This window comes from Vombatus ursinus, unplaced genomic scaffold, assembly GCF_900497805.2.
Source record: "Vombatus ursinus unplaced genomic scaffold, bare-nosed wombat genome assembly UNPS02007284.1, whole genome shotgun sequence".
Lineage (NCBI taxonomy): Eukaryota > Metazoa > Chordata > Mammalia > Diprotodontia > Vombatidae > Vombatus > Vombatus ursinus.
In genome coordinates, this window is record NW_020947062.1 from 7,264,943 (window position 1) to 7,280,147 (window position 15,205).

General features: G+C 39.4%; 1 protein-coding gene across 2 annotated transcripts in view; it reads right to left on the reverse strand.

Moving 5' to 3' along the window:
* BEGAIN (brain enriched guanylate kinase associated) overlaps window positions 1–15,205 on the reverse strand; it is a 182,460-nt gene that overhangs the window by 70,762 nt on the left and 96,493 nt on the right. For both annotated transcript variants that reach the window (XM_027849271.1, XM_027849270.1), the window contains exon 3: window positions 123–284. In XM_027849271.1, the coding sequence (XP_027705072.1) occupies window positions 123–284 (162 nt within the window). The remainder of the gene's footprint in view (window positions 1–122; window positions 285–15,205) is intronic.

Genomic DNA, 15,205 nt, shown 5'->3' on the forward strand with positions numbered 1-15,205 from the left:
CTCTTTCATTCTCTCTCTCTCTGTCTCTTTGTCTGCCTGTTTCTCTCTCATTCTTTCTCTGTCTTTGCCTCTTTCTCTCTCTCTCTCTCTCCCTCTCTCCCATTCCTGGGCTTGGGACTCACCTTCTCAGTTTCTCAGTGACTTTCTCCAGCTCCTCCTGAGCCCGCCTCAGTTCTATTTCCAAGTAGTGCCGGGTGGAATCAAATTCAGTTTCAAGTTTCTCTAGCTTGTGGGTGGTGTAGGAGAGACGCTTCCGCAATTCTCCCTTCTGTTCCTGTAGAGTGCTGGGAAGAACCACAAAAAAAAGGAGAGAGCCAGCTATGAGTCCTTGGGGGAAGTTGTTGTGGCAAGTTTCATGGTACTACTCCAAATGGGAGGTGGGGGCAGGGAGGGCCTGTGTTTGCTTATTTTCTGAAGGCGATACAACACTTAATAAAGAGTCAGATGCAAGGATGTGCTGGAGCCAACTCTTACGTACTCTTACTAAATTTTCAGTGAGAACATTTACACCCCAGAAGGGCTACAAGTCAGGGCTTGATTTGTTGGTTTGTTGACTGTCTAGACTTGTGAAAGTGATGGAGAAAATATTAATGCAGATTACATTTAAAAGTGGGGTCATGCATTTTTGGGGAGCCAGTTGTTAACTATTAACCAACATAGTCCTGATCAGACTCCATAGAATGTCAGAGGTGGAAGGGAGCACAGAATCATAGAATGTAGGATGTCAGAATTTGAAAGGGGCCTTAAAGTGTCCACATCCAAACCCTTCACTTTACAGAGGAAAAAAGCAAAAAAAACAAAACAAAACAAAACCAAAAACAACAACAGAGGTCTGGAGTGGGAAAAGTGACTTGCCAGGTCACTGATTAGTAGCTCTGGGACTATACTTGTGGAAACACAGGCAGGTGCTCTGGATGGTAAGTCCTTTGGAGGAGGAGCTTTGCCTTTGTAGAACTTTGAAGAGATTAATTTATGAGCTCCAGCACTTACTCACTTAATTCTTTTACTAGAGCAAATGACAAGGACCCTTAGGAACTGATGTGTGGCCTCTTTCCTTCTGCCTACCAAATTAATCACAGACTCTCAGGAGGAGAATTTCTCTACTTCAATCCAGTACTAAGTAGGAATCTCCTCTGTGACATCCCTGTCATTCAGATTTCACTTAAAGATCTCCAGGGATGAGATAGCCCATTCTACTTTTGGATGGCTCTCATTATTAGAGAGTTTCCCCTTATACTTTGCACTCAGCCAGGGAGCTGAAAGAAATATACATGTTTCCTCTCCTTTTTCCTTCAGCTTCCTTTTGGGTTTCATGAATGTCTATATTTAGAGGGAACTGAAATGCTATTAAGAACTGTAAAGATCAAGTTAATGCCCTCTTTGAACAGACACCAAAAACCTAGCTCAATTTGACAGCTAGGATGTTTGCTGCAATAGAGATTGGCTGTTGGTTGGGTCAGAACTGTAGCTGAGTTACCCCTCTTATTGATGATGGGCAGAAACTTGGGGAAACCATTCTGACACTCATTCATCATTCAAAGACTGATTTTCTAGGGAATAGACTCATCTGGACTTCTTGGGCTATTATTCATCTCTGCCCTTGGCCACTGGCCACTCCACAGTTTGTCGATTTTTCCCTAAGTTGATCTTTTCATTTCTCAGGGAAAAGGGAGTACTGGTATATTTTCCTGAAGCAGATAAGACTCAGTACCTGCCCTCTGGAGCCAGACAGAACAATTCTAAACCATTTTCAATAAGACAAACTCTTCAAATTCTTGAAGACCTCTATTACATTCCCCCTAGCTCTTCCCTACTCCAGGCTAAACATCCTCATTTCCTTCAGGAGATCTTCCTTTGGCACAATCTCACGTCTTCTCACCATTCTGAACATTCTCTTTTACAGAACATTTTAGTTTGTGAATGTCCTTCCTACCAATTGCTGGACAGAATACTCCACTTATGGTCTGACCCTACTTAATTGAAAAAATGCATTTATACATCAGGAGAGTAGACAAGGTGATAACTTCACTCATCCTGGTCACTATGTCTCTATTACTGTAGCCTGAAATGCTACTGGAATTTTTGGCTTCCATGTCTTAGTCATATTGAGCCTGTGGGCCACTAAAACACCTTGATATTTTTCTGAAGAAATGCTCTCCAGCCTTGCCTGTCCCATCACATACTTGGGTAGATGTCTTTTTTTTTTTTAAGTCTAGTGCAGGGCTTTACACACATCCTTATCGGTTCAATTCTATGAATACCTACCTATTCAGTGCCTGTTATGCTGAGCTAGCACTTAACACAGTCACTAGCACATAGTAGCTGCTTTATAAATGCTTGTTGACTGGAACACTGGAGAACACAAAGTGCAGATAATTGAATCCTTGAGCCAGTGTGGTCTTATGTCATCTTCCAGTTGTTTCATGATTAAATGCCTTGTCTCCCTAATGAAACTGTAAACTCCTTTAGCTAACAGCAACTATAATAAAAGGTAGCATTTATATAGTGCTTTAAAGTTTACAAAGTACTTTACAAATATCTCATTTGGTCCTCACAACACCCCTGAGAGGTAAGTGCTATTATTCCTATTTTACAGATGAGGAAACTGAGGAACAGAAGGGTTAAGTGATTCACTTAGGGTCACACACATAGAAATGTGTCTGAGGTCACATCTGAACTCAGCACAATGCTCTATCCACTTTATCAACTAGTTGCCAAGGATTGTGTCTTTCATCTATTGCAAGTAGCTAGATACACTCATACTAAGTACTCAAAGTCTTATTGGTGACTGAATGAATACATAACACAATATAATAAAATTCCTCACTTAGCATTTAAGGCTAAAAAGTATTTTTATATCTATCATCTCATTTGGTCCCCACACAAACTCAATGAGATGGGTATGAGTATTTTTATATTTAATTTAAGTTATTGTATGTAATGTATTATTTTATATGTCACATATTTCATTTAAATAATATTTTAAATTTTTATAATTAAGGAAATTGAGGCTCAAAGAATTACTGTCACAATACCTAGGCAGGAGTCAAACCTAGTTTTTTCCTGCTTCCAAGTTCAGGATTCTTTTCCCTATATTATATTGCAGAGTGAACACAAGAGGTATGTAAGGGAATTTCCTCAGTTTCCTAATCTGTAAAATGGATGTGATAATAATTATAATTCCTACCTTATAGGATTATCAAAAGGAAAATGCTTTTAAAACCACAAAGCACTCTAGATATATGCATAGTAAAAATCATCGCCACAGGAAAGAACCCCATGTCTTCAATTTTTCTCTTCTGAAAGAGTCAGGGCAGAATGTGGCTTCATTCCCTATTCTACAGCAACAGTAGATAATGCCTAACTTAGATATCTTTGTTCACCCTAATGATAATAATAATAATGATAATAATAATAATAATAATCATAGACCAAGGGATTTTAGAGTTCATCTATTCCAATTTCTTAATTTTAGAAACTAAGGCCTACAGTGGTAAAATGACTTGATCTGGGTCACACAAGGCAGTAAGTGGTAGAGCAAGAATTTGAACTCAAGACTTCCTACTCCACATATAGTGTACACATAACACATATTTCTATTGCTTTATAAAGCCCTTTCCTAATTAGGTAGCTGGCATAAGTATTATTATCCTTATTTTATAACTGGTAAAACTAGGGCTCATGTTCTACCACCTGTAAATATCAAAGCTAGGACTAGAGTTCCAGTCTCCTAATTCTAAATCTAGGAGAAACTAGAAGCAGGCTATGACAGCTAGGTGATACAGTAGATAGAGCACTAGGCCTGAAGTCAGGAAGACCTGAGTTCAATTCTAGCCTCAGACACTTCCCTAGCCATGTGACCCTGTTTAAGTCACTTATTCCTCTTTGTCTCAGTTTCTTCAACTGTAAAATGAACTGGAGAAGGAAATGACAAACCACTCTGGTACCTTTGTTAAGAAAACTCCTGAAATGACTGAACAACAAAGATAACAAGAAACAGGCTAGAACAAAAGAGGATAAGAAACAAAAGCCATGTTAGGAAATTCTTCCCAATTAAAATGGCTGAAGTGTGACATTAGCTGATTTTGAGTTACAGGCATTCTTTTAGTCAATGTTTTCCATGTGACTGGCTCCTGAGTATGATGATATGTCCTTGCTATGTCCATCAAACAAGTCATATCAAGATACCCAGATGTACACATAGGCTCAATCTCTTCTTTCAGCTGAGTTTCCTCATAAAAGAACAAAGATAATTCAGGACTATTTATTTCCCCATATATATGTTCCATCTTTGGAAAAACAAAAACAAAAACAAACACAATGCTATCCTGCTTTTTAAGGTTCAAACTTCTGTGCGCGATTTGGTCTAACATGAAAAGATTCTGATATTTGTGTCTTTAAATGGACAAAGAACAGAGGAAACTGGGTAGACAAGACTCCATTCTTTAAAATTGAGTAGCTTTGCTACTAAATTGTGAGGCATCAGTCTATTTCAACTTCATTCTAATGACTATACTAATCTCACCTCTCTCCACCTCATCATCCCCTTCCCCCATTTCAATGAAATTCACTGTGAGTTAAAAGTTGACACAGAAGTCAGAAAAACTCATCTGATTTCAGAATGCACTAATGCATTTAGAAGAAGAAAGGCAATAATCTCATTGTACTCTGCCTTATTCAGATATCTGGAGTACTGAGTTCATTTCTGGGTACCAGATTTTAGGTGGGACATTTAGAAGCCAGGATGAATACAGAGGAGGGCAGCCTGAATGGTGAAAGGATATATCATCCAAAGATCTGCTGAAAGACTGGGGATGTTATAACTAAGACAAAAGAAAGCCTGGGAGAGCAAGATTGATGCCTTAGCATATTAGAAGGATTGTAACACGCATAAAGGTTTTGGTCTTGCTTCATGCTGACCCTCAAACAGGCGGAATGTCCGGGGAGGTAGATTTTGACTCAACTGACTAACCATTAGAGCTGTCCAATAATGGAATGGAACTGCTTTGTGTGTCTAGTGAGCTCCCCTATCATTGAAAGTATATTGATGAAGGTGCTGTGAAGGGGATTCATACTTCAGGCACCAATTGGACTGGATGACTTCTGAAATCCCTTCCAACTCTAAGATTCCATTATTTTATGATTCTAACTAGGTTTAATTAAAATTAGCTCCATTTGACAAGTATTTGTTAAGCATCAACTGTCAGGGATTTCTGCTAGACACTGAGGATTGAAAGACAAAAAAAAATGACACCATCCCTACCTTCCAGGAGCTTACTCTCTATGCAAAGAATATTAAATTCTAGGCAACTAGATGGTGCAATGGATAGAGCACTGGGCCTGGAGTCAGGAGGATCTGAGTTCAAATCCTGCCTCAGATACTTTCTAGCTATGTGACCTGGGTAAGTCACTTAACTTCTGTCTTTCTGCTTTCTCATCTGTAAAATGGGGATAGTAATAGTTTATATCTCTCAGCTTTTGTGAGGATAAAATAAGAAGATATTTGTTAAGTGCTTTGCAAGCCTTAAAATGCTATATAAATGTGCATCTTTATTATTAATATCAATATTAAATTATCACAAGTTAATACTGATATTAATAATTTAAACTATAGCCAAAATAATTTATAGGGGAAGGGTATTAATAATTGGGAAGATCAGGATAGACTTCCTATAGAAGGTGTTTCTCAGGCTGAGCTTTAAAGGAATCTGGAATTCTACAAGACAAGAGAAAGGCAAAGTATATTGCAGGCATGTGGGACAGATTATACAAAGGTAAGAGGTGAAAGATGGAATGTTATTTAGAGGGAAAAGCAAACGGATCAGTTTGGATAAGCTGTAAAGTATGAGGAGAGTAATGTGCAGCTAGCCTACAAAGGTAAGCTGTAGACAGAGTGTGAAGACTTTAAGGCAAAACAGAGGTTTGTATTTTATCTTAAAGGGAAGGCGGAACCCACTGGAGTCTCTTGAGCAGGATAGTGACCCAGTCAGATTTATGTTTTAAGAACATCAAGTATGGAAGATGGATTGTAGAGGGGTGAGAATGGGGACACTACTTAGGAGGCTACTGTAGTGTCTAGGCAAGAGGTGATAAAGTCATGAACTAGGGAGGTGGCCATGGGAGTGGAGGGTGGAGACAGATGTGAGGATGTGTTGGGAGGGGAAAATCAACACGACTTGGCAACAGATTGTTTGGATAGGAGGAATAAGGGAGTTAAGAAGAGTTAAATATGATTCTACAGTTCTAAATCTGACTGAGCAGAAGAATGGTGGTCTCCTTCACAAGAAGAAGGTAGAAGTTAGAGGAAAGATAAAATGAATGGATTGAAAGTACAGGAAGATTGATTTTAGCTGCTTAATTAAAAAAATACTATTCAACAAATAATTTAACAGCATAAATTGTGTACAAAGCACTGTGCTAGGGAGTGTATTGGAAGAGGTCAGGGGATATAACATTTAGATAAGACAAACTTTCATTTAGATTTATTCAATCACGGAATGAGCTGCCGAGTGGAGGGTAATGAACACCCTAACACTGAAATCTTCAAGTGAAAGATTACTTGTCAGAGATATTGAAGAGTAGTCTTAAGAGATAGAAGTTGAACAAGGGATTCTAGGGTCCCTTCTCATTCTAGGGATGCTAGGACCAATGGGTGGAAATTCCTGGGAGAGTTAATGATCAGAGTTGTTAAAATGTGGAGTAGGATGATTCTCCCATTACTGGACATATTCAAGCAGAAGTTGTGTGACCTTCATCAGAGATGGGGCAGAGGCAGAATTCCTTCATGAGTCAGGAGGCTGGACAAGGTAATGGCAGAAATGAACAGTTTCTAGCAGAGGTTTCAGACACTGGGGCTGCTGCTGTCTAGTTCTTTCCACAGAGAAAATTGGGCCCTGGGGCAAAATTGTTGTCCTTTGGTTGAGAACCCAGAGACTGTGATTAATCTGCCTATAAACATACACTATGAAGCTATTCTAAGCAATTCATCATCAAATGGAAGTATATGTGCATAAAGGGGGAGAGGAAGAGGGTAGGGAAGGAAGACAGAGTCCTTGGGCCCAGTCATTTTTCACACTTAGAGCGGCAGGGCTTGACAGCAGACAACAGTGGAGTTTTCCTCCCTGTCCCCATTGAGATGTATTTTCCCGATTACCAAATTCACTTTTAAGGAGGACCAGAGGAACATAAAAACAGGAAGGGGATGGTGTAAGGGTAAGGAAATGAGAGAGAGAATTCTTTCTTTGCTCTCTTTTTATTTGTTCTATTCAGTGACATTAACATATCCACATCAGCAACTCTCTCTAATAATAGTTAGACAGAAAACTCCTAACTGGGTGTGCAGATAATTCCTAAGCAGATAGGAATCAGTCCAAAGTTTCTCTCAAGCCTTTCCTGGTCTATTTTCATAGCGAAATCTAAGGGAAAGAAGATACTAGGACAAATTGTGTAATCACAATTTAAGAATAAGAGAAAGACAGATTTGGAAGGGATCTCCAAATTATAAAACCTAGAACATCAGAGTAAGAAGGGAGTTTAAATCCTAGAACATAAAATGTCAGAGCTACAATGAGCTTTAGAATCCTAGAACACAGAATGTCAGGACTGGAAGGAACCTTAAAAATGATCTAGTCCAACCTCAAGATTATTCAGATGGAAAACTGAAAAATAATGATGGGATCTGAGCCACATGAAATCTCTTACCAGCTGTGCTATCTATGTGCTATCTATCAAGATTGGTTGTGAGGTGAATTGAAGGAAGTCTTCCTACATTTTTGAGGGGCTGGCCCCCACCCTTGGAATGAGTGTGAGTTAGTGTTTCCTAGTCACTTTTTCTCTCCTCTCACAAGGCTGGACCTGCTCCTTAGTCATCACTCTCACTCCACCTCTGAGGAGAGATGTCTTCTGAGGATACTGGGGATGGAGTGAAAACAATGAGGACATCTTGACTCAACATCTTCCATACCCCTTATCAAATAACAGCAACTAACTAATGATTCTCTCTGAATAAATGAAAGAAAAAAACAGGACTGGCTTTAGGACATTTATAAAAATTAGTAATTCAAAATCACTTTCTCTCATTTAGCTGCTGAGCTTTCAATTTGATGAAGAAGAATTAAGTGAAGAAGAATTAAGATGCCTCTTGATGACAGTAAAAGAGGAGAAATAAAAGCTAGCTTGAAGCTTAACATAAAAAACAAAATCAAACAAAACAGGAAAATGACCAAGATCCTGGCAACTGGTCCCATCACTTCCTGGCAAATAGAGGGAGAAGAAATGGAAGCAGTGTCAGATTTTATATTCTTGGGCTCAAAGATCACCGTAGATGGCGACTGAAGCCATGAAACTAAAAGACACTCCTTGGAAAGAAAGCTATGGCAAATCTGAACAGGATACTAAAAAGCAGAGACATCACTTTGTCAACAAGGTCCATATAGTCAAAGCTATGGTTTTTCCAGTAACAATGTATGGCTGTGAGAGCTGGATTATAAGGAAAACTGAGCACTGCTGAATTGATGCTTTTGAATTGTGGTGCTGGAGAAGACTTTTGAGGCTCTTGGACAGCAAGGAGATCAAATCAGTCTAAACAAATTAATTCAGGCTATTCATTGGAAGGCCAAATGCTGAAGCTTAAATACTTTGGCCACATGATGAAAAGATGGGACTCATTGGAAAAGACTCTGATGTTGGGAAAGATTGAAAGCAAAAGGAAAAGGGGATGGCAGAGGATGAGAAGGATAGTGTCATGGAAACAACAAACATGAAGTTGGACAGATTTTGAGAGACACTAGAGGATAGAAGGGTCTGGCATGCTGTGGTCCATAGAGTCATCCAGATTCAGACATGACTGAAAAACAAAACTTCAGTCTGGTGTGGTACAGGAAGAACTCCCCTTCCCCACTTCTCTTTCAGACAAAAGCATCTGTTCTCTGTCTCTTTTCATATAGAAATATCAAACATTATTCTCCCTTTTGCAACCCCAGATAGAACATAAATGAAAGCAGTGATGATCAATAATAATTTTTGACTGGTATGCCAACTTGAAAGTACTACCAGATTAGAAATTAGAAAAGTTTGCTATTATAGAATCATAGATTTAGAATTAGAAGGGATCTTGAGGGTCATTAAGTCTAATCCCTTTACTTTACAAATAAAGAAACTTGATGCTTACAGAGTTTAAATGACTGTCCAAAGTCACAGAACTAGCATCTAAAATGTGGTTTGAACCAGTAGTGTGCTGGTAAATGTTTAACAATTGGCTGTCCAAAAAAAAATGTACACAGGACACTTTTTTTGGGGGGGGGAGGCAATTGAGGTTAAATGACTTGTCCAGGGTCACACAGCTAGTAAGTGTCTGAGGTTGGATTTGAATTCAAATCCTCCTGATTCCAGAGCTGGTGCTCTATTTTCACTGTGCCAACTAGCTGCCCCCCACAGACACTTTTAAGTTTAATCGGGGTTATTAACATTTTCTCCATCACTTAAGTCTAGACGATCAATGAAACAATAAATCAAGCCCTGATTTGTAGTCTGCCAATTTCCAAGTTGGACACCAAAAATTAAACAATAGTGTTTCCTGAGCCTGTATGAGATGGCTGCAGCGCACCTGTGTTTTGAATTCAGTCAGACACCAGGTGTAGTATTTTACTCACTACATTAAGCATCCTCCTGCCCATCTGTGGACAAAGGGAGTGACAGAAAAGGGGAGTATAAAAGTACTTCACCATCTTTCTTATATCTCCCAAAGAGAACTGTTTAACAAGTATCAGTTCATTCCAGCCACACACTTCTTCAGTGTCTGGAGAGGTGGAAACAGTGGCTACCTCAACAACCCAGTGTCTAGCTCCACAATCCAGCCTCCATTCATTCCAACTTCTTACTCTAACTTGCTTGACTCTATCTGAATACCACCATTGCCACTGGTACGACATTCAAACTTGTACACAAAATCTATCTTACTCTACTTCCATATTCTGGTGCCTATCCTTGTGATAATATCCCAAAAGATTATGTTCAATATGCCATAGAATTCCATCTCTCATCACGTAGTCATGTCTGAGAGGTACCATGGGTACACTAGCTGTTTAATACCCGAGACATATATTCCACTTTCCTTTTCTAGAAGATTTCCCCCATCTCTTTCTATAAAACTTACTCATCTTTCAATGCTCAGCTTGAGGCTTGAGTCCCATCTCCTCCAAGAAGCTTTCCTTTATCATCCCAACCTATAGTCATCTCTCCCTCCTGAAAGTCCTTGTAGCACTTATCTTTACCACTCATTGGGTCTTCTGCTACATGGGTATGTGCCTCATTTTTCCTATTTGACTATGAACTTCATGAGGGCAGGCACTATGTTGCACTCATGTCCATATCCTTCACAGCAACTCAAATGAAACAGTATAGTTAAAATGCCTTACAAACCTTAAAGCATTATATAAAATTTAGCTACTATTGTAAGTAGTAGATTCTTAACAGTTTTGTTGATTGGGCCCCACAAAGGTCTAAATATAATGAAATTCCAAACAAAGCTGTCTAACTTTCCATAACCACTTGTACCTGTTTCACTTCAAGTTTCAATTTAGATCTTATAAGACAAGTCTCCTCTCATTTTCCCCTCTCCTCTAGAATAGAGCTAGGTACTCATTCTGAAGCTTTAAATAAACTTGTTCCTTGACTAAATGAGTGAAAAAGTCACTCTGTGCCTCATTTTCTCTATCTCATTGTGTCACCTTGGGTATTTCACTTCTGCTCTCTGGTCCTCCATTTCCTCATCTATAAAATGAAGAGGTTGGAGTAGATCAGGGGTTCTTAACTTTTTTTTTTTTATCATGGACCTCTTTGACAGTCTAATGAAGCCCATGAATACCCTCTCAGAATAATGTTTTCATATAATTGAAGGTAATAGTAAATTTTAGTGAGAGGCTAATGAAAATAAATACGTAATTTTTCCCCATTCAAGCTCACAGATCCCTCTGAAATCTATTCATAAAGGGGTCTGTGGATTCCAAGTTAAGAACAACTGGGTTAGAGCCCATCCCAGGCCTTTTCTAAGAATAAAATCCTGTGTTCTATGCTTGTAGATCTCCTTTAAGCTCTGGCATCCTACAGGCCTCTAATTGTTTGGGTTTTTTCTAATGATGACGATGATGATGATAATGATAACAGTTTTCTCACATATATTATCTATTCAATCCTCACAAGGTTGCTGTGAGGACTGGGAGTATGTTAAATGAGATTGTACATGTGAAAGGGCTGTCATAACCAAAATGAAAGTGGCCTATGAAGGGGGTAGCACAAGAACTGTTTAATATTTTAATATTTAATTTATGAATTATATTTATTTGACATAACATCACATTATTTGATGTAATATTAATTATATACATATTTAATATATGAAGTGACTTGCTCAGGGTCACACAGCTACTAAGTAGCACACGTGGGCCAAGAAAGCAGGTCGTCTGCTTCACGTTCAAGACTCTTTTCATTATACCACACTATCTTTTAGCTCATCTCTAGCAAGCAAGTGATGGAACCTGCTTGATGATTTTGTACTAGGGAGAGAGGGTGAGAGAAAAAAGAATGAGAAATAAGGAAAAATAAGGAATGAGAAATAAGGAATAAATGGACCATGGGAGGTAAAGCCTTCTTTGCAATCCTGTGTGTCCACAGTCTTCTAAGACTATTTTCACCAGCCATGTCCCCAAAAACACTGTCCAGCTGGGTGGGTGAACAGCTGGAGCAGATGTGCTCATGAGACCAAATATAGCTTAACCCAGCCATTCCTGCAGAGGATGCATTATCCCCAGATCATCAATTATTCAGGAAATGGAAACTGAAAAAAAAATCTATTGTAAAATGCCCATAAACAAACCCAGGAGCCAGGCATATGAATGTGGGAGACTGAGCTACTAGGCATTTACTAGATAATGAATAATATCAAGGCATGAGGCCCTGCCACATACTAGGAAGGCCTAGCCATCAAATCTGACAGGGGAGGCAAAGCTGTGCCTGTAATGGTCTGGGAAGAGGGGCAAAGGAGGGGACTGTGGCAAACCAGGAACACTTGAAATGCTTAAAACTTCAGCTTGGTCTTAGAGAAATAGCCCAAGGGCTGAGGTTTGAGAGACCAGGGTTCTAGTCCCAGATTTTGTACCAAACGACAAATCAGTCAATTCTCTCAAGTTTTTAATACAAAATGGAGGTGGCACCATCTGCCTATTAGCCAAAACACAAGGGTAGTTTGAGGATCAAATGAGATAAGATACAAAATGAGATTAACATTAATAGCTCACACTTGAATAGAACTTTTGAATTCACAAAGTACTCTGGGAGTGGTTGCATGAGTATTACCATCCACCTCTTTACAGATCAGGAAACTGAGGCTCATATAAAGAAAGACACTCATGTCAAAATTAAGCCAGGACCTCCTGACTCAAAGACAAGTTCTTTTTCTACCACATCCTATTTCCTCATGGGAAACAGCCATAAGGATGCTGTGAGGCTCAAATGAGGTAATGAAGGCAAGAGTGTCGGTCTTTTATTGCTTCTCTTCCTTCTTTACTCAAGTTTTAATTAGATGACATTTGTCTGCCTAGCCTAGTGTCAAATGTATACCACAAAAAGTACCTGTCTTTGAATTGGTGAGAGAAGGGGGCTGTTGAGAGAAGAAAAGAAAAATCTGAAGGGTTCTAATGGGGAAGAAGAATTAGCCTGTGTTTGGCAAAACCAAAGGGAAAGATCAAAATTCAAGGCCGGCCAATTTTGACCTAATATAAAGAAGACTCAAAGCTATCCAACAATGAAAACCCAGTAAGATTGTATGCTGTCACTGGAGGTGTGCAAACAAAGGCTAGAGGCTCACCTTCCATGATACTGCAGAGGGCATTTCCTTACTGGGCATAAGGTTTGAACTAAATTGTGGTAGATAAAAATATAGTGAAATGTAATTGCATTGTAAGAATTAGCCAATATGAAGAATTAGAGTGCTGGATGTGGAGTTAGGAAGACCATCATTCAAATCCAATATTAGACACTTACTAGTTATATAACCCTGGGTAAATCACTTAACATCTACCTCAGTTGCCTCATCTGTAAAGTAGGGATAATAATATCACCTACCTCCCAGCGTTGTGGTGAAGATCTAATGAGATAATATCAGTGAAGCACTTTGCAAACTTTAAAATGCTAGCTATTAAAATGTTACCTATTAACTATTATTACATGAACCCTATACTGCAGCCAACTTGGACAATTCAGTGTTCTACAAACACGTCTTTTAATTCTCTTTGTGCCTTTTCCCCAACTTATTCTCTCCTTATTGAAATCAGACCCATCCTTTCTTTAGTCCAACTCAGATACTACCTCCTCCAGGAAGTCTTTCCTGATCCTCCCAATCAAAAGTGACCTTTCCTCCTCAGACCCTCAGAACACTTTTTCTGATCCTTATCATATTCTGCCATAAAAGCACACAGTAGGCACTAAATAAATGTTTGGTGACTTAACATGTATATGTTTAGTTTCCCCCCAGAATGTAAACTCCTAGAGGGCAGGAACTGTGTCTTATTTATCTGTTTCTCTCTCAGTGCCCAGCATAGGTCCTGAACATAGCAGTTGCTCAGGAAATATTTGCTAAAAGTTTGAATGAATCTGTCCCTCAACCCTATGCAAGGTGCTAGGGGGGACAAAGTACCATCAAGGTCTTTGAGCAACTCATAGTGATGCTGAATGATGACAGGATGCATGGATTGAATGATTTGGTAATCAAATAGCAAAGCGGGCAATGCATGGAGTAGACATTACAGACAGAAGGGAATGTGAGAGAGCATGATGGTCTGAGGCAGTCAGGGAAGGCTACCTTAAGTTCGTGGGAATGTAAGATGGGCCTGAAGGACAAGATAAATTTTAGGCTGAAAACATGGAGGTATCTAGGTGGTGCAGTGGATAGAGTGTTAGGCCTGGGGTCTCAGGAAGACTCATCTTTCTGAGTTCAAATCCAGTTTCAGTAACTTACTAGCTGTATGCCCCTAAGCAAATCACTTAACCCTGTTTGCCTCAGTTTCCTCATCTGTAAAGTGAGATGGAGAAGGAAATGGTGAACCATTCCAGTATTCTTGCCAAGAAAACCCCAAATGAGGTCACAAAGAGTGAGACACAACTGAAAACAACTATACAGCAATAACAAACATGTCTCAGTAGTGGGACCAGTAGAAGTAAACAGCCTAATCTTGTTTTTCTCAAAGTGAAGAACAGGTTTTAGGGTTCATTAACCTTTATCCATTCTTGTCATTCATTCAATAGACATTGATTAAGGCCTTGCACATAGCAAGGCGGCCCTACGCTGAGGTTACAAAGATTAAAAACAGTACATTCCTTGTCCACAAGGAGTTTATAATCTAATGAGGGGATATGATACATACATAAATATATATGATGTGTGACAAAGGCAAAGATTATTGGTGCTCTAGGAAAACCTGAGAAGAGGAAAGATTACTTGCTAATGTCCTTTCTTGGCAATGTCAGGAAGCATTGGCCCCATACTTTTTTGTAGTTGTGAAATTAAAAAAAAAGTGATTCTTTTTCCCAATACAAACCTGGGCAGGAGTCCAAGAATTCTTAATTGAGGTTCTTGCTCAGAACGTGCAAGAAATAATGAGGGTGATTTATTCACAAAGTAGAGGCCTAAAAATAGCTTGGTCAATTGAGCGTGGAGGGCAGCCCAGGGCTTTGTTGGGATACATGCGCCCTGGATGCCCTGATTAACTCCAGAACGCAGCTGACTGTAAGAATGCCAGGGTAAGAGAGGGCTGGCTCCCCTCCCCCTACCCCACACTCTCCACTGAGATCCTCTTCTCAGCTTGGTCTCCAGAGGGGGCACAGGGATGGGCAGACATACTTGGCTTCTGCTGGGAGAAGGCTGACTTTTTGGAATAGCTGAGTCAACTGCAATCATGACCCTAAATAGCCCATAATGACCTCTCCCTTTCCTAATCCTAACAACACTTAGCATAGCTAGTATTAGGTAACCACTTGCTTTTCCATAGTATTAGAAAGTTCCTGAAGTTCTTTTCTCATTCTTTATTCCAGCAGGGTAGACAATGTATTATCCCTAATCAATAGTCAAAGAAACTGAGTCTCAGAGAGATAGTGACTTGTCCAACGTCAGACAACCAGTTACCATGGGAGGTGGTATGTCAGACAGTCAGTT